Source organism: Talpa europaea (genome assembly GCF_964194135.1).
Source record: "Talpa europaea genome assembly, chromosome: 12".
In the NCBI taxonomy this organism is placed as follows: domain Eukaryota; kingdom Metazoa; phylum Chordata; class Mammalia; order Eulipotyphla; family Talpidae; genus Talpa; species Talpa europaea.
This window is the reverse complement of record NC_140079.1, coordinates 41,889,043-41,911,809: the sequence shown is the minus strand read 5'-3', so window position 1 is coordinate 41,911,809 and position 22,767 is coordinate 41,889,043. Positions and strand designations below refer to the sequence as shown.

The following is a 22,767-nucleotide window of genomic DNA, read 5'->3' as shown; positions in this document are numbered from 1 at the left end:
CCACAGTCCTTTCAGAGCCTTCCCCCCTTAGGACCCAGGGGGCTTGCGGATTGGTGCCCAGCCCCAAGCCCAGAGGTCGAAACCCAACGTAGAGGCCACATATCATAACGATAAGACTATAGCCACAGGCCAGTCACCCCGGCTTCGCTGCCAGTACTGAACATGGTGCCGCCCGCCCAAGGCAAACCCCAGATCACGTGACGGCGTGCCGGGCTCAGCCTACTCCCGCGCCTACTTTTAGATTGACCAATGAACCCGAGCCATGAGGCACGCCCTTTTCCTTTTTCCACCAATAGTTTCTCAACGCTTCCCCCAAGTTCCAATCACCGCTTCGTTCTCTCTTGAATGAAAAGCTGGAGATCCAGTGAGGGGCGCTACAGTCGGACGCTGGAGGCAGGAAGCGCGGTACCGCGTGTGGGGGCGCGAGACCGGTAACCGAGTCGAGCGGCTCTCCTCTCAGCACGCGGAGGCGAACGGGGAACCAGGTAAGCGGCGGGGCCGCGGCGCGGGGCCCTGGCGCGGGGATATGGACCTGCGGACGATGTTGAGGGGAGACGCCGAGGGTTAAGGGGAGTTGGGGGCGCGAGGAGAGGGGGGCGGGGCGGTTGGGGTGTCCCGCGCGTGTGGCGGTGGCCGTTGGACGTCGGGGCGCATGCGCGAGGGGCGGGTCGGCCGTTGGCGCGCGGCGCTCGCGGCCCGCTTCCGGGAGGGGTTGTCATGGCGGCTCCCGGACAAGCGGGTGTTGGGGAAGGTTTCTTTCTGTTTCCATAGACACTGAAGCCGTGAGGGGCCGTTGGTGGATGGGGAGTGGGATGGGGAGTCTCGGAGGGCGAAGACTAGGTCTGAGTCGTCTCTGGGAGAAAACGGGGATTGCAGACCGGTCAGCCTTCTCCGGGAGGCACCCACCCCCCGCCTTCCCCTCCCCCTTCGGCTCTGCTTTAGCTCTGCGTTTAGGACATTGGGGTACCGGAGATTTAGGGCAAAACAGATGTTCTTTAGAAATAGCAGTCGCGTGGGGAACAAATTTCGAATTCGAAATTCTCCCCTGGGGCATGAGTGTCTCCGGGTGCGCGTTTGTGTGCTTTCTAGGTTCGCGGTTCACGCGTCTTCGGCCCGTAACAGCCACCCCGTCAGAAAGGGCAAAGCCCGCCAAATCCTCTCCTGACCTAATTGCTGCCGAGCTTTAGTTCCTGTCTGGCCACTTATAAAATTTTGTACCTCAAAATCTGTCCCCGAATCTCTCCATGAAACAAAGAGATTAGGATTAACCATATTTCTTTAATGTACACTATCGCAATCACCAAGGTTTGAGGCCCAAAGCAGATGACTCTGGCTTTTTTCCATCCACAGAATACCTAGAGGATGGTCCACACTATGGTGGTCCACCTTCTTCCCTGCTTAATGCCTCCACCCTAGTTAATCCTCTTTTTTTCTTTGGTGATAGCTTCCCAATGTAACCACCATGTTACAGGGTTATTATTTCTTGGGCAAATCCTGATTAAGTCACTCAACTAAAAAGGAAAAAAAAAACCCCATAGATTCTTGGTTGCTTAGCAAATAAAGTGAAAACGCTAGACCTAAGCATCCTCCACTTGAACCAGCCAGATACTGTCTCTGGTCTCCAAAAGGATGCTTTTTGGACTCACCTCTCCTAGCTTCCTGTTCTCCTTTGGTGCCTGGGAAATAGTTCCCCCCCCCCTTTTTTTTTTTTTGCCTGTCACATTATGGCTCTTGGATGGCCTCTTTCAAGAATCTGATAAGCATGCAAGCAGACTTTAGCCTCCAAATTCTGTCTTAAAGCCTTGATTCTCGTTCATTAATTCAGCCATTACTATCTTAAGTAATGTGTGCCAGGCCCTGTGCTAGGTGCTGGGTTGGGCAAAGTCTGGCATGACTGGAGGGGATGCTGGCAGCAAAAGCCTTTCTAGAGCAACATGCGACAGAAGATTTGTGATGGTCCAGGAATAGAAAGTACAGTGGTGCTGAGCTATGTTAGTGGTGTGGTGTTAATAAGGGGTGTGTTGAGGTGTGAGCATGGAGGGGGTCAGGTCCTATATGTCCTGGTAGGCCATGGTGAGGACTCTTAACTTTTATTCTGGCACAGTTTAGAGGTTTCCTCTGGCTGCTGTGGAGAGTGGATGAAGTAGAGTCGGAGGTTGGAAAATAGGGATTAGTGAGATTATTGGCATTAGCCAGGGAAGAGATGAGGCACCCAAAATGCCCATCATCTAACTGTGGTAGTTTAACAACAGGGATATATTCTGAGAAAATGTGTTTTTGAGGTGATTCTTTTCTTACGTGGACAACATAGAATGTAATTACACAAACCAAAGTGGGTAATATCCTTATTACCCACCTAGGCTATATGGTAGAACCTATGGGCATCACTGTTGACTGAAACACCATTAAGTGTTGCATGACTGTCCTGGTACAAGGGAATATTATTCAGCCACGAAATGGCATGAAGTGCTGATACACACAAGTGCTGCTATGTTGGTGAACATTCACAACATAATATCAATGAAAGAAGCCAGACACAGTTACAGAGTGTGTGATTCCATTTGAAATACCAAAATAGGCAAATCTGCTGGAGGAGGCACTGATGCCCTCCCCAGACCCAGGGTACCTCTGTGCAGACCCTGTGGGTCTCCATACCCACTCTTGCCCCCCACCCCCTCTTTGAAAGAGAAGGGACAAGAGGTAACTGTGTCTATTCTGAGACCAGAATCACCTGCTGGGTCACTCTGGTGGCTTGTTCTAGTTGTGACTGCCTGAGAGGTGGGCAGTACCAGCCAGCCCAGGATGAGCATGGGAGGGTTCTCCCCCAACCATGCGTCTTCCCATCCCACACATGCCACCCACCCCAGAAAAAAAAGAAAAGCAAACCCACAGAACAGAAAGTAGATTAGTGCTCACCAAAGGGTTGAAGGGTGGGTGGGCTGATTTCATTTTAAGGATAGCATCTTTGAGATGATGAAATGTCCTAAAACTTACTGATGGTGATAGCACATGCCTGTGACTACACTGAAAACCACTGAACTATAATTTTAAGTGGTAAATTGTATGACATGTGAATATCATGATAAAACTATTCTAACTTAAAAAAAAAAAAAAAAGCCCATGGCAGCTGGGGCCCACCAAGGGGCAAGGGTGAGAAGTTACCTGATTGATCTGGTGTTATGTTGACTGACTGAACAGAAGAGTGTGAGAGAGAAAGACAACCCTTGAGAGAATGGGACACTCTTTAATGAGATGGGAAAAACAGGCCTTTGTGGAGAAACAGTTTCTGCTCTTGGCATTTTGAGTTCAGCTTTAAAAGGGAGTTGTGGAAGAGATAACTGGGTAACTGCTCTGGAGTTGAGGGGAGAGGTTGCTGAGAGAGTTTGGGGGGTGTCTGCATAGATGTGGTGGCAGCTCTGGGGCCGGATGAAGCCATGGAGAAACAGTGGGGTCAGAAACAGGGCCTCCATTCAGCTCGGGAAGAAGCAGACTGCTTTAACCCTTCTACCCCAGGCTGGAAGCTGGGTGAGGAGGGAGAAAGTTTGGGTCCCCTGTAGCATGGCTTGCACCCAGAAGGTGCGCTGTGTATGTTGAATTAAATAAGCCCTGGAGGTAAGCTGAGCTTTGTATTCATTTACCATCTCAACTTTATTTTTATTGGCCCTGGACCAATGGAAGTCCTTTTCATGAGAGCACTTAATTATTCCCTTGTGCAGTCCACAAATAGTGGAGGAGCAGCAAGGTGGGGCACACCCTGCTCTCACAAAGCTTACAGGCATCCTGGCAGCTCCAGGTTTCAGGGGTCTTGCCCCATGCAGACCAGGTGGGTTCTTTGTGGAGTGACAGGGAGGGGCTTCCTTTACCCAGCATTGGAGCCTAGAGCCAGGCACAGCCAGGTCCTGGTGGTGGCAGTGGAGCACCAAAACTTAGGGTAGGGCCTTCTGAGTCTGACTGGCCCAGCCAGGCTGGAGATGGTGTGGAGTGAGGAGGGTAGTGACCACTGGAGAGGCCTGGGAAGGCTGTGAGGAGGAATTATGGATTAGGTTTTATTTGGGGTGGGAGGTGGAGAGGGTGGGCCTTTCTGTGGGGCGGGGGAGGCACTGGAGGTGTGGTTTAGAGGAGGGTGCGGAGCTATGGTCACAGCAGGCCGCAGCTGGGAGGTACTGCTCAGTGGAGCTGGGACCCCTGCAGATCTGCCGCACAGCCCAGCCTCAACCTGCTATGAGCAAGTTTCTCAGTTTCCTCATTTGCTCCCTTGATCCTGCGCTCCCCTCCCCGTTCCCAGCACCATGGCGGAACAGGATGTGGAGAATGAGCTTCTGGACTATGAGGAAGATGAGGAGCCCCAGGCGCCTTCAGAGAGCACTCCAGCTCCCCCTAAGAAAGATGTCAAGGGTTCCTACGTCTCCATCCACAGCTCTGGCTTCCGGGACTTTCTGCTGAAGCCAGAACTCCTGAGGGCCATAGTGGACTGTGGCTTTGAGCATCCATCTGAGGGTATGTATCCTGGCTCCCCTGTGCCAGGCCTTTCCTTTTGCCCTTGTGTGTGTCTCAGCATCGGTGTGAAGTCCGCAGGAGGGAGAGTTGGATTTTTAACCCTTTTGCCCTCTCATCTTCAGTTCAACACGAGTGCATTCCTCAGGCCATCCTGGGCATGGATGTCCTGTGCCAGGCCAAGTCAGGGATGGGCAAGACAGCAGTCTTTGTGCTGGCCACCCTGCAGCAGATCGAGCCTGTCAACGGACAGGTAGGTGGGTGGACAGGTTAAAAACTGTTCTCATGCTCCTTTTGTGCGCCCTATGAAGTTAAGTACATTACTAAGTAACAAAACCTGAAAACACCCATAGACCAAGAAATAAAAGTGAAAAGTGCCCTCAGTTTTACCATCCAGAGACATGGCTGTTAGCTTAGTGTGTACATGTTTGTTGAAGGGGCCTCACACCAACAGGGTTGTTACTGCTATTGTTGCTGGCAGGCTGTAGCTATCTGCTCATGTCATAAAGGTGTATCCACTGTGTTGGGGACTAATTTAGGTGAATTCCAGTGTTTTGCTCTTGTCAGGCTGGGGCACACATCCTTGGGTATGTAAGCCTTCATTCCCTTAAGGTAGATGGTGAGGACAGGAATCCTGTGTGTGTGTGCGGGAGGGGAGGGGTTGTTGTGTTTGGTGTTGTGGAAGAAGGCAGGGCAGCCCTTCCCAGTGGTGAGAGCCAGCTAGAGGAAGCCTCTGGTATGGTGGTGGCACCAGCTCGGCAGGGTAGAACCGTTAGCCTTGAGAGGAGGCAAGACTGTGGGAAGGTGGAGGCGTTTAGATTAAACCTTGGAATGATTCAAACCTAGGAAGGTGGGAGCCTGGTGGGCAGGGGGCCAGCTATTGTGGGGAGGAATAACGACAATGCCTTGAGTGTGTCTCTCCCACCCATCTCTCAGGTGACAGTCTTGGTAATGTGCCACACACGGGAGCTGGCCTTTCAGATCAGCAAGGAATATGAGCGCTTCTCCAAGTACATGCCCAGTGTTAAGGTGAGTGCCCTCTGGCCAGCCAGGCACCACATGGCCTTCTGCAGCTTTGTTGGCCTCAGCTGGGCCCCAGCCCGCATTTACCAAGCTTGGCTGAGCTGCTGCCTTTGAGGTTTGTGGTGGTTTATGCTCCTTAAAAGCCTTATGAATTATGCACATCCCCAGAGGCCATGCCAGTCCCAGCCTGAGGGCTGCTGTTCAGTGGAGCCATGGCCAGGCTCTCAGACTAGCATGTGTCCTGCAGGCCTTCTGATGGGGGTGGCTGGGGTCCATGCTGCCATTGGCACTAGTACCAAGTGGGTGTGAGCCTTCAGCCCCACGTGAGTGAAAGCAGCATTTCTTTACCCTCATAGGTGTCTGTATTCTTCGGAGGTCTCTCTATCAAGAAGGACGAGGAGGTGTTGAAGAAGAACTGTCCCCATGTCGTGGTAGGGACTCCGGGCCGAATCCTAGCACTTGTGCGTAACCGGAGTCTCAACCTGAAGAATGTGAAGCACTTTGTGCTGGATGAGTGTGACAAGATGCTGGAGCAGCTGGGTGAGTATCCACACTGCTCTGTGGGGACCACATAGGCCCCAGCTCTATCCATCCTCCCACCCTCATAGTCCTCAGACTTAGAGCCAGGTGGCCCCTGACGGGGCAGGCGAAAGGAGTCCTTAGAGTGGGGTTACATGGGTGGCTGGCATGTAGACCGCCTGTAAGTGATTTTAGGGAAAGTTCAGTATTAGCAGACCTGCTGCTTTTGAATCAAAGCCAAACAGGGCCCCATGTACATGTTACTCTTGGAGTACTGTGGTCTCACCATTTGCCAGGTTAGTTCTAGGCACCTGCCTGTCCTCAGTGAGCCCCAATAGGCTGGTGGGAGATAGGGCTTGTCCTGAGAGGCAGCTGCAGCTCTCACCCCAGCAGCTATCTCTGCCTCAGGCTGCTCTCCCTGAAGCGTGGCTCGAGGTGCACTGGCACGGCTGCTCCGCTCTGGCAGCGTGTAAGTGGACGGCAGCTCCTCCCGCCTATGCTGGCCCTGAGTCCAGCCTCTCAGGCACCCTGGACTCACCCCTCCCTCCATTGCTCGGCTCACACCGCCCTCATCATGGTGCCCACGTCTCCCTGGCACAGGTGGGGAGGGGCTGGGCCTTGTCTCGGGTGGGGTTCGAGGTCTGGCAGACACACCCACCCATTCCTTGCCATCCTCCCCAGACATGCGGCGGGATGTACAAGAGATCTTCCGCTTGACACCCCATGAGAAGCAGTGCATGATGTTCAGTGCCACCCTCAGCAAAGAGATCCGGCCCGTCTGCAGGAAATTCATGCAAGATGTGAGTAGGGCGAGACAGTGGCCAGGACCTTGGTGCAGCAGCCTTGGCCCTCTTGGGTTGGGGGCCTGAGCTCGTGCTGCTCCACCGAAACCCACAGACTGGGGGCCCAGCCTGGTCTCCACCTGATCTGGACAAGAGCTCAGCCCCAGCCTTTGGGAGAGAAGTATTCGGGGGGCAGCAGCCCCTCTGGGGAACATCGAAGCTTGGAGTTGCTCCCTGGAAGGTTCTGGGCAGACAGGAGACCAGGAAGTAAGCCCTGCCCGCCCCTTCCCGCACAGCCCATGGAGGTGTTTGTGGATGATGAGACCAAGCTCACACTACATGGGCTGCAGCAATACTATGTCAAGCTCAAAGACAGTGAGAAGAACCGCAAACTCTTCGACCTCCTGGATGTGCTGGAGTTTAACCAGGTGACTGACACCATTGTCCAGTCTGTCCTGGGCTCCTGAGTGGCTGGAGTACAGGACCTAACTGCCCTCACTCCCCCCTCCCCTTGCAGGTGGTGATCTTTGTAAAGTCAGTTCAGCGCTGCATGGCCCTAGCCCAGCTCCTTGTGGAGCAGAACTTCCCAGCCATTGCCATCCACAGGGGCATGGCCCAGGAGGAGCGGTGAGTACACCACCTGCCAGGCCCCAGGCACGCCCTAGAGGAGGATGACCCTCAGGAACCTGTATCTGACGGTTACCTCTTGTTCTCCTGCACCCAGACTGTCACGCTATCAGCAGTTCAAGGACTTCCAGCGGCGGATCCTGGTGGCCACTAATCTGTTTGGCCGAGGCATGGACATTGAACGAGTCAACATCGTCTTCAACTATGACATGCCTGAGGATTCAGACACCTACCTCCATCGGGTGAGTATTCCCACAGAAGTGTCATGTTCCTAACATATCCTACCTAGCTAGCTTGTCCTGAGGTCTCCAACTTGTGCCTCAGGCCTGATTCTTGCTCCTCCCTGCAGGTGGCCCGTGCGGGTCGCTTTGGCACCAAAGGCCTGGCTATCACTTTTGTGTCTGACGAGAATGATGCCAAAATCCTCAATGATGTTCAGGACCGGTTTGAAGTGAATGTGGCAGAACTTCCTGAGGAAATTGATATCTCCACATACAGTAAGTGGTCTAGTGAACCCCTGGTGGGGGTGGATCTTGAGGATCAAGGGCCTTGCCTCACTGACCTCCTGTTTGTGTGTTTTACAGTTGAGCAGAGCCGGTAACCATGTGCTGGCAGCCAGGAAATGCCTTACTTCCCAAATGCTTCTTCAGGTCCTCTTTCTAGGCAACAGTAGGTCTTTCTTTTTATTGTTGAGAAGCTGTAGATTGTGTAAGAATAAATTTTTATTATGGAAGCCTGGCACACCTTGTGTAATTCTGTTATTAGCAACCAATGGACAAAATGAATGGGCCTGGTCTGTGAGCCCTGAGTCAGCCAGCAACACCACCTTCTGTATTGGTTTGTTTTTTAATTTTTTAAGTATCAACTTGGAAAGGTTTATCAGGTAAAAAAGAAAAAAAAAACATTACACAACTTTTGAAATAGTGAGAACCCTCTGTTCCAGGAGCAGATGGGACCTCTGTACCGTTAGCTTTAGTCAGTGGCCTGGAGGCTTCTCTCACCTTCGGTCTTAGCTTTACTTGGGAAGTTGAACCCCAGTCCCTTGGCTTCTTGTTCTGTAGCAAAGATGGCTGAGGAGAAGGGCCAAGCCACACACAGCTCTCAAGTTTGTACCAGAGGAAACGGGCTGCAGCGACTGCCCCTACCCCAAGTCACAGCCAGAATGGAACAGAAGCAGGCTCTGTAGGTCCAACCTTCCACTCCGGCTGGGTATTTGTTTAAGTGCCAGACTACACCTGTCAGGCCTTGGAGAGAGCAGGGCGGCAGGAGAAGGGGCACTTAAGCATGTACAAAAGCTGCTGAGGCAACAGGAGCTGCAGGCCTGGCCAGGACTCCTTCACATTCCAGACTCTGATGGCCTGAGGGCCTAGAGAGAAAGGAGCTGGTGTGGATTGAGATGCTCTTGGGGTGCATTCTCCCCCACTCAAGGCATAGCCCTTACCCGACTCTGGTTGTGGCTGGAGCCCGACGTGGATGTTGTAGCAAACTCTGAGTACTTGTTCCCAGTGACCCTGCAGGCCCACTTCCGGTATTCCTCCCTCACCTGCAGGCCAGGGTGCCAGGTCAGGGGAGGAGACAGGCTGGGGCTTGGGGGCCCACCACCCACAGTAACCCTATTAGCAGCCCACCTTCTTGTTGAGCAGACAGTGCAGCACGAAGAGGAAGAGGCCTTGTAGACAGTTGAGGACAGTGAAAGTGTAGGTCAGCAGCCAGCTCCGCGTGTCGAGCAGGAACAGTCCAAAGACCCAGGTGCAGCCCAGCACAAAGAGCTGGGCGATGGCTGTGATGGTCAGCACCCTGGGGGAGGAGGGCAGTGGCAGTCAGGGGGCCTGCCTCATAGCCCATCCTCTCCCCTCCAGTCCCTCTCTGCCCTGTGCTGTCACCTAGCTTTCTTCAATTTTTTCATGTCTGGGTTGATTTCAGCAAACTTCTGAGTGAGCTTCCAGACAGTGGTCACAAAGATGACAGCATTGCACTAGGTAGGGAGCACAGGATTCATATGAGGGGCCTTTCTCGGAACTGTGGAGAGTTCCGGGCTCAGTGAGGGGGGTGGTGCAGTTACCAAAATAATAACGGTCACAGGTCCCAGGAAGCTCCAAAGAAAGCCATGGTCGCGGTCCAACCAGCAGCTGGGTGAGAAGGGGTGGATTCCAGTCAGTGCCCCATAATACCAGCTTAGATCACAGAGGAGAGAAGCTATGCAGGCCTGGCATCCCACCCTCCGTTGCCCCGCTACCCAGCACTCACTAGCTGGCACGGCCGTAGCCTTGGATTTTGAGGGCAGCTGCGCTGGCAGCTGAGATGGCCACGATGAGCAAGGGCACACCATAGCCGATCAGGTAGAGCCAGAGCTTGCCCAGGCCCTGGCCCTGGAACACATGCACCACGAGGAAGTAGAGTTCCAGACCTTCTAGGCTCATCCAGCAGAAGGCGGCCAGAAACCAGTAGTGCAGCAACCCGGCCACCAGGCGGCAGCGCAGTCCCACCTGTGGGATGGGGGCAGGGCAGAGGGAAGGGCACTGAGTCGAAGTGGGGCCTTGAGGTCTCAACCCTCTGTGGGCAGGGCCAGCTGACTGGTCGCAGGAGAGGGGAAAGAAAGGGAAAGGGGGCTTGGGCCCACTGACCAGGGCCTGAGGTGAGAGTGGGGCCTTCCACCCAGCAGGGCCTCACCTGGCCACCTTCGTTCTCGATGCCCACTAGGAAGATGGTGGAGCCCACCAAGAGGCAGATGCAGAGGTGCAGGTGCACGGTAGTGCGGGAGCTCTGGATGGGCCGCACCAGCAGGAAGGTGAGAATGCACAGGAGCAGGCAGATCACGGACAGCGACAGTCCCACCTTGGTGATGAGAGTCAGCCTCCAGTCCTAGATGCAGGTGTGGTGGGCAGGGCTTGATTAATGCCCCTAGGCTTTCCAGCCCTCCTTGTAGTTCCTGGGACTTCATCTGTGGATCTCTGATTAGGGGCCTTGCCTCCTCACCCACCACTCCCTTTCTCACATCTGAGCAAGCCTTCTGTCTCTCAATTCTAAACATTGCCCCCTTCGACACACCATGGGTGCAGCAGGGATCTTCCTGTCTCTAAGCACCTGATGGGGCCTTCCATGGCTACTTCTCTGACCTCTTCTGTCCCTCCTATACCTGGCCAAACTATCACCTCATCTAGTCCCATGCTTTTTTTAATTTATTTATGCATATAGGAACTGGTGTGTAGGCCAAAAGTGTGGGGGTGGGGTGTGTGAGAGGATTCACCAGAGAAAGAGTGGGGAGCAGAACAGGTGGATCCACTGAAATACATTGCGAAGGGGAGCTGTGGGCGAGACAGGAGAGGTCTGCTCTACCATATGTGGGTCAGCTCTCCGGCAGGCCAGGGATCGAACTCAGGCCATAGCAAGGATAGCATGATGGTGCTGAGACTTAATTCCTACACCACGAGGGAGGCCTGAGTCCAACGCTTTTCAGCTTCCTTCTCTACATGTGCTCCTTCTATGCTCCCAGTGGTGAGAGGCCCTGTGCAATGGCAGGAACATTGTTTAGTTGCAAGACATAGGGAGGGGGTGAGAGGTGGGGCCACTAGGGCAGTGCAATCAGACAGAAGTATTTGAACAGTTAGTTAGGTCATACTACCCGGAACCGGCTGCCTGTACCTCTGAGCTTGTGAGGGTGACCCCAGTCTGCTCACCTCCACGTCATAGTGGGCCATGAGGATGGCAAAGCTGCTTAGGTGGTTGCACTGGCAAGTGGTGCTGTTACTCCCGCTGCCCAGTGTCCGGCAGCCCATGGTGGCCCAGTGCCCGCCCCTGACATGGTCATGCTTCCAGAAGGCACAAATCAGTTCCTGCCGTGGTCCAGGTGTCTTCTGCTGGCCTGACTCCTGCTGGCCGGTAGAGGTGCTCTAAGAATTTACCCTGAAGCCCACTCTTGGGTCCCGAACTCAGGCTGAGCCTGGGGATTCCAGCTTTTCATTTGACAAGTATCTACTGAGTGACTACTGTGTGTGCCTGGCCAGGGGACATAGCAGTAAGCAGGTCAGACACGGGGAGTAATAAAAGGTGATAAGTGGTATTTTTTAAAAAGAAAGGAAAAAGCATAGGTGAGAGGTGGAACATACTTACAGATGGTAATTCTATATAAGAGGAAGGTGGCATTGGAACAGGCTGGAAAAAGGTAAAGAGCTGAATCATGTGGGAGAAGTGTCCCAGGCAGAGGGTACAGCAAGTGCAAAGGCCCTGAAGTAGGTTTGAGGAAGGAGCAGAATGGTAGAAGTGGGGAAAGGCAGGACCACTATGACCCTGGCTATGGGGTTAACAGTAGGGCTGAAAACCCCCTACCCCCCAATAACTTACAAGATGGGAGAAGGCGAAGGTGACTGGAGAGTCAAGTTTCTCTGTATTCTCGTTACTCAGAAACACCGAGTTGATGGCTGAAACGATCCTCAGCTGGGCACCTCTGATGGGCCCCTCGTAAGTTTCTTCCAGCTCAGATATCTTTTTGGGGTCTAGATCCAAGGAGGCGTTGACCACCATTTTCTGTATGTTTCGGCTGGAGAAGATGCCTGCCACAGTGGGAACTGCGGGAGAAATGCTGGCTACCTTCTCCTGCCCTCCTGCTGCCGTGTCCCATTCTTCCTCCTAATTCATGCTTGACCCGTCCCTGGTGATGCCTGGAATCCCTCCCAATGGGTCAGTTTCCAGCTGTTACATATTTGGAACCTCACCACTAGCCATATCCCAGCTCCTGCTTCCTCACCGATTGGACCCCTGCCATTATTTGAGTCTTCAGCTCCAGTTGCCACAGCCCAGTTCAGCAGCATCTTTGCAAGGGCATGGCCCACGGTGACATTATCATTCCCTGGATCCTTGATCATCAGGGACAGCGCTAAGGGGAGACAGCAGTGATTGGGGGCTCCAGGTGCAGGATGGGGCCTCAGGGCTGGGGCAGGACAGGATGATGCCTCACCTGTGTCTGAAGGCGAATAGTAGGTGAAGGGTGCTTTTGGCATAACCTTGGCAAGGGACCTCAGGATCAGCTCTAGGTTGAAGAGCAGGATGGTGGCTATGTGGTGTCGTTCAGGAAGGGCAAGGGCCTCCAGGTCTTCAGGGTTTTCCAACAGACTATCCACTGATTGGATGAAACCCTGGGGGTGATGTGTGATAGTTGTTGGATCATTACTGTCCCAAAGACCCTGAGCTCACATTGGGACAGCAATGACCCAACAACTGTCATACATCTCCCTTCCACAGGGGACACAAGGGAACGACTTGCATTGCCTGGGGGACAGGTTTAGGGGAATCATCTAGATACTGCAGTAGCCAGAAGATAAGGGGGTAGAGTACATACGCCTTTATTATATGTATATGTATCATGTACATGTATTATAACAACAGTGGTGCCTGACACTCATCAGGCATGGGCCTGGTGTCAGCTTGTTCTAAGTCTGCACTCTCAGAAACCTCTTGAGTTACATGTGGCTATTGAATACTTGAAAGCTATCTGCACTGAAATGGTAGTATTTTGCATCTGTTGGGTTTATTTTATTTTGTTTCAATGCAGCCACTGAAAAATTTTAAATGGCATAAGAGGCTCCTAGATTTCTACTGGACTAAAACTTGTCTCTGATGATCATGTAGGCCTGGCACTGTTCTTTGAGCTTCACTTCTGCTAGTTCATTAAACCTTCACATTGACTGTGTGAAGCAGGAACCATTGCCCAGAGAGGGGGAAGTAAATTGCCTGAGGTTGCACAGCAGAAAGTAGCAGCAGGGAGGATGGGGTTAATCAGGGAGTTGGGGGGATTGAATTGTGGTCTGGCTCCAGAAGTGAAATACATTTTTTATTATTATTTTTTTCTTTCTCTGTTTCACCCAATGGTGAGGTTCGTAACTGCTCCATTCTATGCTATCCCTCTTGAATGTGTGTGTCCATGTGAGTGTGCACTTGCACATTTTGGGGTGTGTATGTCTGTGTGTTTGTGTAATTATACAGTTGGCCCTTGAATAACACAAGTTTGACTTGCAAGGTTCATTTTTACTGATTTTTTTTTGCTGATTTTTTTCCCTATGGTGTCTCTGAAGTCATGGATTTGACCAACCTTGGACAGATGTTGGTTGGTGAATCCACATATGCAGAGCCTTCGGATACAGAGACCCAACAGTAAGTCATATGCTGACTATAAGTTATATATATATGCGGATTTTTTACTGTGAGTGGTGTCAGTTTCCCTAACTTCCAATTTGTTCTAGGGTCAACTGTATATATGGTATGTGTATGTGTGCGTACAGACACATGTCTTTCTCTTACCCATGGCTCCTGCTTGGGTACCTCACCTCACTTTGAGGCATTTCCTGGCCACCCACACTGTTCTGGGGACCCCTAGGTCCTGCCCGTACCTTGATGGTGTTCTGGGGCCCAGTTGACTTGAATTTTCTTTCAAGATCCTGGACTTCTTTAAAGTAACTGGAGAGTCTCTGGGAAGAAGGAAGATGAGGGGGTCAGAGAACCTCAGGAGTAGGTGGAGGAGCTTGGGGAAAAATGGGCTGTAGAGGGATTCCTGTCCCCTGGTCCCCACTGGAGCCACTCACCTTGCTCTTGATTTCAGGAGGCAGGGTCGGGGTGGGGAAGGTGAACTCTGCAGGGAACAAACAGGTCATTGTGTTGTGGGGAGGTCTGGAGTCAGGTTAGGTCTGGGTGCTGGGGATGTGGAGAAGGGAGTCAGGTCCCTCTCATGTCTGCGTACCACCCCCTTCAGAGTGGAAGTGCTGCCTGCCCCCCCAGGCCTCCATCTGCCCTGTTTGGCTGGAGATGAGCCACCTGGTGACCACACATCCCTGAGCCTAGGCTCGGAGCCAGGGGGCTTGTGCAGAGGGGGCACTCAGCACGGGAGCCCCTTATAGATGGTGAAAATGTTGACTCCAGGGGGTGGGGAGTCAGGTGGGGAAGATATCTGCTGGGGACAGACAGCGGATCTTTAGGTGTGAGACTCCCGGGAGAGAGGGGGAGGTCTGGGTCAGGTGGAACCAGGTACCTTCACAGATGGTGGTGGTCTGGTTATCCTGGAATCCTTGTTTGGGCACCCAGCCCTGGGGGCAGCTGCACATGTATGAGCCCAGAGTGTTGAGGCAGGTCAAGTTGTGACATTGGTGCTGCCCGGAGCTGCACTCGTCCACATCTGGAGACAAGAAGAAGGGGGTCAGGCTCCTCCCCTGTCTGTGCACCACCCCCTTCAGAGTAGAAGTACCCCCTGACCCCCAGCCCTCCCACCCCACTGTTTGACTGGAGACGAGCCACCTGGTGACCACACATCCCTGAGTTAGACTCAGAGCCGGGGGCTTGTGCAGAGGTGGCCAGGGAGCCCCTTGCGGATGGTGAAAATATTGACTCCAAGGGGTGGGGAGTCGGGTGGGGAAGATCTCTGCTAGGGACAAGCAGTGGATTTTTAGGTGTGAGACTTCCTGGAAGAGGAGGACGTCTGGGTCAGGTGGGACCAGGTACCTTCACAGACGGTGGTGTTCTGGTTATTGGAGAATCCAGGTTTGGGCGCCCAGCCCTGGGGGCAGCGGCACTTGTATGAGCCCAGAGTATTGACGCAGTGGGTGGAGGTGTGACACGGGTGCTGCCCGGAGCTGCACTCGTCCACATCTGGAGACAAGAAGGGGGTCAGGCCCCTCCCCTATCTGTGTCCCTCTCCCTTCTTCCAGGCTAAGCGTCTCCCACCGCTGCTGGCTGAAGGTGATGCCACCTGGTGCCCACACATCCCCGAGTGGGGGCCTGGGGCTCATGGAACTGGGGCCAAAGCCCCACATGCTGCACCTGAGCCCCGTGCAGATGTGCGGGCTGTGAGAATACTGACATATCTTCCTCTCAGTTAAAAATCAGCTGCCTGGGCCCTGGGGGATCCTTCCCTTTGGTTTCTTCCCCAGAGTCCCTCAGATATTTTCACATTTAGTTTCTAAAGCTTTTCGTGCTGCTTGACGTGTGATCAGGTATGGACCGTGGTCAGGCATGGACTGAGATCAGGTGTGGGCTGTGGTCCCGGGAAGGGGCATCTTGGCTCTGCACCTTCACAGACAGTGTTGTTTGGGCCATTGGGGGATCCAGGGACCGGCTTCCAGCCAGGGCGGCAGCGGCACTCATAGCGTCCCACGAAGTTTAGGCAGTGGGTGGTCTGGTGGCAGGGGTTCAGACCTCCGGAACATTCATTCACATCTGGGGACAAAGCCAGAGGGTCAAGTCTCCACTCATTACATTAGCTTCTCACTGCCCAGCACCAAGGGCCACCATCTGACCCTTCAATTCACCCTCAGTGCATCTTATGATGTCTTCCCTCAAGATGAGTGTGGCAGGGACCATAGTGCCCAGTTCGTAGATGGCAAAACCAGAAAGGAAACTGAGTCATGGAGGCTGGACTTCCTGGCCAGAGAGTTTGCCTGCTCCTTCCTGAGCCCCAAACCCAGGTTCCCCTTCTGGAAACCAGAAGTGATCCCTCCCTGTTTTCACATGAGAGATGAGGAAGGGGCAAGGTCTGGGGCTGCTCACATGGCCAGGGGTCACCACAAGTGAACCCCAGTCCCAGAAGGCCCTGCTGCTTCTCTGCTCTGTGTTGGGGTCTCTGCATCCTTGGGCAGCACCTTGGCAGGCCCTTGACACTGCGGGAACCTGAGCATTTTCTCCCTCCTCTGTGGCAGGACCTCTCAGCTCTTCCCTAGCTCCAGGGCAGCCTCGTGGCATCCTCCAGGGCCTCTACCTGTGCACAGCTTCGGATCCTTCGGATTGAGCTCAAAGCCGGGCTGGCACTTGCAGGTGTAGCTGCCCTGAGTGTTGACGCAGATGCTGTGACTTTTACATATTTTGGGCTTCTGCTTACATTCTTCCACGTCTGTAAGGGGAAGGAAAAGGTGATAGGTGCCTACAGCTGTAGGAAGCTTTCAGGGTTGGGTGTCAGTCACGTTTCCTGCCATAGAAACATCCAGAAGTTGCCACTGTCTCCTCAGTGAGTGGGTGCCATTTTTAATTCACTTGGAGGCATCCTCTGGGTGATTGTGGTGGGCTAGATGCTCTGTTGTCCAGATGTGGCCTGAAGCAGCCTGAGTCCTCTCTGTCTGCCAGGCCCTGGACCTTCAACCTTCCTAGGCAGCTCCAGGCTGGGCTGGGGACCTCACAGCCCCCTGTGTCCCAGCCTGAGGATTTGGATGAAGGCCAGAGTGGCCCTTCCTGGGAACTGAGTGTAGGGAAAACGCTCACAGATCCTTTAGTTCATGATGATGACTCCCCAGCACTCTGCTCACTGCGTGACTCCTCCTTGGAATCCGGTGGCCTGGCTGGACAGTACTCTCTCATCCACATTAACTGAGACTCCAGCTCCATGGAGACAGACAAGACCCACCCCTGAGCCCAGTCCCTGGCAGACAAGGCTTTCGGGCAGGGTGGGGAAGTGGGTGCAGGCTGGGGTGGAGAGCGGGGGCTGATATCCAGTATGAGGATAGTGCAGGTGCCTTTTTCTGACCCCCCGCTGGACTGGCAGGAATTGAGAGCCCACATCTGAGCAAGGCTAGCCTTGGGTAAAGGCTGGGAGTTGGAGAGGGGAGCAGGTGCTGCCGGGCGAGGAGTGACAGGCATTTCTGTCTTTTCAGCCCTTGGTTTCCTATTAGGGATGCAGACCTGTAGGCCGGCTGAGTGGCGCTCACCCTGCGTCTTCTGTCCCCAAGTGGTCTGGGCCTCCTCAGGCTGACCTCTGTGGGTAAGGGTGGGCTGGGGCTGTGGTCCCCGGTGAAGCCCTCTCTCACCATCTGGGCTGAACAGGAACCTCTTCCATTTATCCAGCTCTCCAAGTGTGTGTGTGGGGTCCATGTAACCCAAGTCACAGTCACCTGAGCTGCCCTCATTTCCCCATGAGCTGGAATTATTGGGCAGGCTTAGGGCGAAACCTCGCATGGGGAAACAGGCAGAGACTGAGCATCCAAGAAATGTGGTCCGATGCCAGGAGGCATTTTCCTTAGGCAGGTTGCTGGCCAGGAGCAGGGTATGATGGACCCAACCTCAAATCTCAGTCCTGACCTTCCAGATGGGGTCCCTGGGTCCATCTGCCGTGAGGAGCTGAGATGACCAAGCCTGTGTGGGTTCCGATGAGGACAGGTCTCATCCCTGGCAGTCACTGATGATGGTGAAGTGGACGAATGTTGTGCTGAAACACACTTGAATGCTGCCCCCTTTTTTGTTTTACACAAATAAGATGCCAGGTGGCAGGACGGGCATAACAACGGAAGTTACCTTCCATGAAGGGTTCTGACTCTTGGGGTTCACAGAGGATAGGAAGATCACAGTTGCCCTCTGACATCTGAGCAAGTAGGGTGAGGAGCTCAGGGTGTGGCTGAGGTCTCCCACCCATAGCAGGCCCCGCTGCCATGACGGGTAGAGGTGTCCCTGGGACAGTGGGATGGAATGCTGAGGGAGGGGCGAGGCACAGACAGCCCAGCTGTGCCCGTCACAGAGCTAGGGCTCCAGGTGGCAGGCTCTGGTCCACATCAGCAGGCTGCTCTCCCTTGTCACCCACCCTGAAGAACATGGGGGTCCTTTTCCCACCTCACTCTTGCTCCATGTCTCTGAGCAGCGGCCAGGGCCCTCCTCTCTGCCCTGGCCTGTCCTCACACAACACATCTTCAGTAACCACCAGCACTATCTGCACCAGGGACCTGAGCTCCCCCAGCCCAGGCACACTGAGGGGGACCCACAACTGCCATGTTTGGTTGTGCCAGTTGCTCACTGCACAAGGGCATCTGTCAAGAGGTAAGTGGAGGCTAAAAACCAGCCCTCTCTCCATTCCCCAAACACACTGTTCACCTGGAGGTGATGACAAGCCTTTTCGCAGTTCCAATGAAGACTATGTCCTGTGACCCGGCCATGTGGATGGGGCACAACACTCTCCCACAGGCCTCTGAGGACCAACAGCACCCAGGTGGGGAGCCCTCCCACTGTACCTCATGCAGGTGCTCCACCCCCTTGCTCTAAGTGTTCTGCATTGACCTCTCTTGGGGAAGTCATGGCTCCTACAAGCCACTGCTGGCCCCGTCTGCCCCTGTGGATGACTAAAGCCCCCGCCCCTGCCTGCCTGCTCTCCTGGAAAGGGGTCCAAGCCTGGTGGTGCCTGTAAGCCCAGCTCCTCCTGGGCCCAAAGTCGTCAGGCACAGCCATGGAAGGGGTGTGGCTGGGGGGCATTTGGGGGTTACACTGGGGCAGCATGGCACCCAACAATGCCCATCTTGGAGAGGGTTTAATGATAATAATTTCAATCTAAAATGCCAATAACCCATCACTGTTGTGTGCTTTGTAATTTTGCATATCTCTCCAGCAATTCTGAAGTAAGCCCCATTGTCACCTCTCTTTTGCAAATGGGTAAACCAAGGCACAGATTGGTGAAGTAGTGTGAAAGTCACAACAAAAAGTAAAAGCTATTTTTGTTTTCATTTGTAAAAAGGATTCTTAAAAAAAAATAAATAAATAAAATCACAGCTTGTATATTAGCAGTGATTTCTCAGTAGGAGTCCCCGCCAGCATCACACACTCACCTGTCAGGTGGCCAAGTTAGGATTTGGGCCCTTAGCTCCCACGCCACCCTGCCTGTCTGTGTTGGTGGGACGGGCACAAGCTGCACCTGTAATCATGACCTGCACCCTGAACGTTGCAAGAATGGTTCTGGTGACACCCAACCATCACAGATGAGATAGAAGACTCAGGGTCACTCTTACCTTGGCATGTGTTCTCACTCTCATTCCTGAATGTTGTTCCCCCAGACACAAGCTCATATCCTGGGATGCACGTGCAGTGGTAGCTCCCATCAGTGTTCTGGCAGTCTGCAAATCTCCCACAGGACACTGTCAGGGGTGGCCCACACTCGTTGATGTCTGGAATACAACAGGCCAAAGCGTCACCTCCTAAAGATGTGGGCTTCCACAGGGCAGAGATCGCCATCCTCTATCTGATGCTCCAGCATTGAGCCTGATGCTTAATTAGAAGACAGATTCCACCCCATAGGCACTGGATCATGCATCACAATCCCCATGAACCCCTCCAGCACCCCTCAAGTCTCTGTACCATCACAACTCTCCGAGGGGTTGGTGATCTCTCCAGACAAAGAACTGAATCCCGGAAGGCAACGACAGGCGGTAGCGCTGACACATGTGGAGTTTGGAGGGCACCACGGAGCACAGGCTGCGGCTGTGATTGTGGAGATGGAGACCACAGTCAGAGGGTGAGGGCTGAACCAGGGGCTGAGGAGGGGCAGGTTCATCTCCAGAGGAATGGCCCTGGGGAGGGTGGTCCTAAGCTTCAGCCTGCAACAGGCCTCTCCCCTCTGGGCTGAGGGGATGTGTGTGGGGGCCTGGGGCCCTTCTCCAGGCTCTGGTGTGAACTTTGTTGTTCCCATACTCACCCCTGGGCTTCCGGTATCCAGCTTCTGATAGAGTTAGCAAGACACACAGCACTGGAACAGAGAGAGGGAGTGTCAGGGAGCTGCTGGAACAGGAAGGCCTGAGTGGACACATCTGGGGGACCAGGAGCTGCTAACTCCTCCAGGCTCATGCCCTGTCCTTGGCTAAAGGGGAGATTAAGCTGAGCACCTCCCTGGGCTCAAGATGCTGACAACCCAGGAGTGGGTTTCAGGATCTGAGCGATGGGAAGGACCTGAGCCAGGAAGGGGGGCAGGCAGGCAGCAGATCTGACTCCAGCTGAACTGTGGACTGAGAAAACAAACTAGCCAGGTAGAGAGATTCACATCCCAGACCCTGGTCAGTTTACCTCACCGCTCAGTGCCTCAATTTCCCCATCTGTAAAGTGGGGGTGATCTGGGGGCCCACTTTCTAGAGTAGTATAACATGCAGGCACTGCCTCATGTATCCAAGTGTTTACTATCATTTCTTTATGTAAAAGTGGGGAGACTGAGCCAGGTGTTCTTTCAGACCCCAGCACTAAGGCGCTCTGGGCCTACCTTCCTCAGTTCTCAGGTTCACGCACTGTATCCACATCTATCAGCCCCGTGACAGGCCTGGGAGCCTATGGTGACATTTCACCCTGGGCTCCCCACACACAGGAAAACATTGTGGGCTCTAGTTGGGGTGGTACCAAACAGGCCCCTCCTTTCCTGCTGTTCCTGCAGTTCAGTGTACCCTACTCCCAGGGCATGTCTTGGAGGACCTTCCCCAAGTCAGCAGGGGTGCTAGAGGCAGGGACCTGTGGGCTAGTCGTAAAAGAGGGATTGATAAGGAGACAGAGATGGAAAGGGAGAAAAAGAGGAGATAAAAACGCAGAGAGAGGGAGTGTGGGAGGGAGAGACAGAGAGAGAGAAACGGGGGAGAGAGAGGGAGAGAGACACAGGCCAAGAGAGAATAAAGATGAGAGATAAGAGGGAGATGGAGAGAGAAACCAGGCAGAAGTTAAGACAGTGATAGAGATAGGCAGACAGATGGTGGAGATTGGACAAACACGGAGATAGATATGTAAAGAGGGAAGCTATTAGAAAGGGGGTGTCAACGGAAAAAGAAGGGGAAAGGAGGAGACAATGACAGCAGCAGGTAGAGGCTTGGGGGAAATATCTGGTCTCTGCCCCTGTGGGGATGCTGGGGAAGCATTTCAGACCCTGATGATATGGGGAGACCCAAAGTGGGGTGTGTGGTGGGGAAGAATGGGAGCCGAGGGACGGTGGGAATGAGTCACTTCCTGGGAGGGATGACTCATGGCCCATCAACTCTGGAGGGGCTCCCAGAGGAATTCTAGAGGCCAGCTGGAGGTGCTGTTGGGGGTACAGTCTAGAGGGTCCCTCAACCACTTAGCCCCTATGCCAACTTGGGTTTCCCTCAGTCCAGCAGGGCAAACCCCCCCCCCCCCAGAAGCCCTCAGCCCAGGTAAACAGGCTGGAATGCCCTGCTCTTCCCCCCCCCCCCCCCCCCCCCGTGAGGATCCCTCTCCTTCCTCTCCAGCCATAGGGCTTCTCTAGTTGTCTCCTCGCTGGGACTCAGTTCCTCTTTGCAGGACAGATCACAAAATAACCTTCTGTGCCAGGATGGGACCTGGGCTGATTTGTGCCCAGCTCCCAAGTTTCCAAATAGCAACTTTTGTGCTCCGAATAGCCCTGGGAGCCAGAAGCTCTGGCTATATCCATTCTATGGATGGACAAACTGAGTTCAGGGAGAATCTGGTGAGCAGAGAGGGGGCTTAAGAAGGTGGAATCGAAAGGTCCAGGTCCTCAGACTATGAGGAAGAGCTCATTCCCTCAGCCTGGTCTGGGCTGCGCTCTCCAACCCCCTAACCCTGCACTGGGCCTTCTCCATCTGGGGTCTTGGAAATGACCCAAACAGGAGCTGGAGAGAAGTTGTTTGCTGTTTATGTGCTCCCAGTCCATCTGGTTTGCATTTCCCTGGCAGTCCTGAGCAGTAGGATTCTTGCTTAGGGACCCTGTGTGTGGGTGGGGCTGCCACCTCTGCTTACTTCTCCAGCCCATGCCCAGACCCGCCAGTGTACTACCCAGCAGGAAATAATAGTAACAACAATAATCCTGTTTGCTTAATTCTTACTATGAGCCAGGAGGAGTTTGTCTGTGAATGTACTCCACACTTAACACGGCTCTAAAAAGTAGAGACAGGGCCTCCCCGGTGGAGCAGCGGTTGAGCGCTGGGTTGCAAAGCTGCCCGCAACCTCTGCGGTGCCGGTTCGATCCCCGGCTGCTTCCCGGCCACCAGAGGAGGGTCCCACAAGGCACGCAGACCTCTCCTGCCGCCCGCTGCTCCCCTCAGCAGTGTACTTCGGTCCTTCTGCCTGCTCTGCTCCCCGCTCTGGCTCTGGTGAATTCTCTCACCCTCCCGTGCTTCTGACTGTACCCAGTGCATGTGTAAACAAACAAACAAACAAACAAACAAATAAATAAAACATGCCTCTATTAAAAAAAATAATAAATAAAAAGTAGAGACAGGTCTGACTCCACTTTACACATGTGGAAAGTGAGGTTCGGGGCTCTATGATTTGGTACCCCCATCAGGTATGCTGAATGGACCCGTCCCTAGCTCCTGAGCCTGGGCTAGGGATTACCCAGAGTTCTTGCTTGTCACCCTGGGTAGACACAGGGAACCCCCATCCTGTGGTTGGGGATCCGGTTGGCACTCCAAATGCCATTTCTGCATTCTCTTTGTTGCCCAGTTGCTCAGGCAACAAGCTGTCCTGATAACTGTGAACCGTTAGGGCCGCCTTGGGTGTGGCAGAAGCACATGAACAGGGAAGTCACAGCAAAGTGAAGTTCAAACTTTCACCCGGCAAAATCCCTTCAGCCCACAGCTGAGTTCCGCTG

At 53.7% G+C, this 22,767-nt stretch overlaps 2 protein-coding genes across 2 annotated transcripts; one reads left to right on the top strand and one right to left on the bottom strand.

The window, feature by feature from the left end:
• Nucleotides 1-4,289: 4,289 nt before the first annotated feature.
• Nucleotides 4,290-8,046, top strand: DDX39A (DExD-box helicase 39A; the record flags this gene model as incomplete). The annotated part of the gene is made up of 10 exons (XM_084249983.1): nucleotides 4,290-4,497; nucleotides 4,620-4,747; nucleotides 5,431-5,523; nucleotides 5,874-6,057; nucleotides 6,718-6,836; nucleotides 7,115-7,246; nucleotides 7,336-7,445; nucleotides 7,543-7,687; nucleotides 7,795-7,942; nucleotides 8,030-8,046. 10 exons carry the CDS (start codon nucleotides 4,290-4,292, stop codon nucleotides 8,044-8,046), a joined length of 1,284 nt encoding a protein of 427 aa, XP_084106109.1.
• Nucleotides 8,047-8,781: 735 nt separating this feature from the next.
• ADGRE5 (adhesion G protein-coupled receptor E5) lies at nucleotides 8,782-19,722 on the bottom strand (the record flags this gene model as incomplete). Its single annotated transcript, XM_084249982.1, has 19 exons — nucleotides 8,782-8,811; nucleotides 8,887-8,988; nucleotides 9,074-9,242; nucleotides 9,329-9,420; nucleotides 9,508-9,574; nucleotides 9,693-9,931; nucleotides 10,116-10,307; nucleotides 11,123-11,314; nucleotides 11,787-11,995; nucleotides 12,190-12,318; nucleotides 12,400-12,577; nucleotides 13,829-13,906; nucleotides 14,021-14,067; nucleotides 14,464-14,607; nucleotides 14,931-15,077; nucleotides 15,498-15,644; nucleotides 16,183-16,314; nucleotides 19,181-19,336; nucleotides 19,527-19,722. 19 exons carry the CDS (start codon nucleotides 19,720-19,722, stop codon nucleotides 8,782-8,784), a joined length of 2,646 nt encoding a protein of 881 aa, XP_084106108.1.
• Between the last annotated feature and the right edge of the window lie 3,045 nt (nucleotides 19,723-22,767).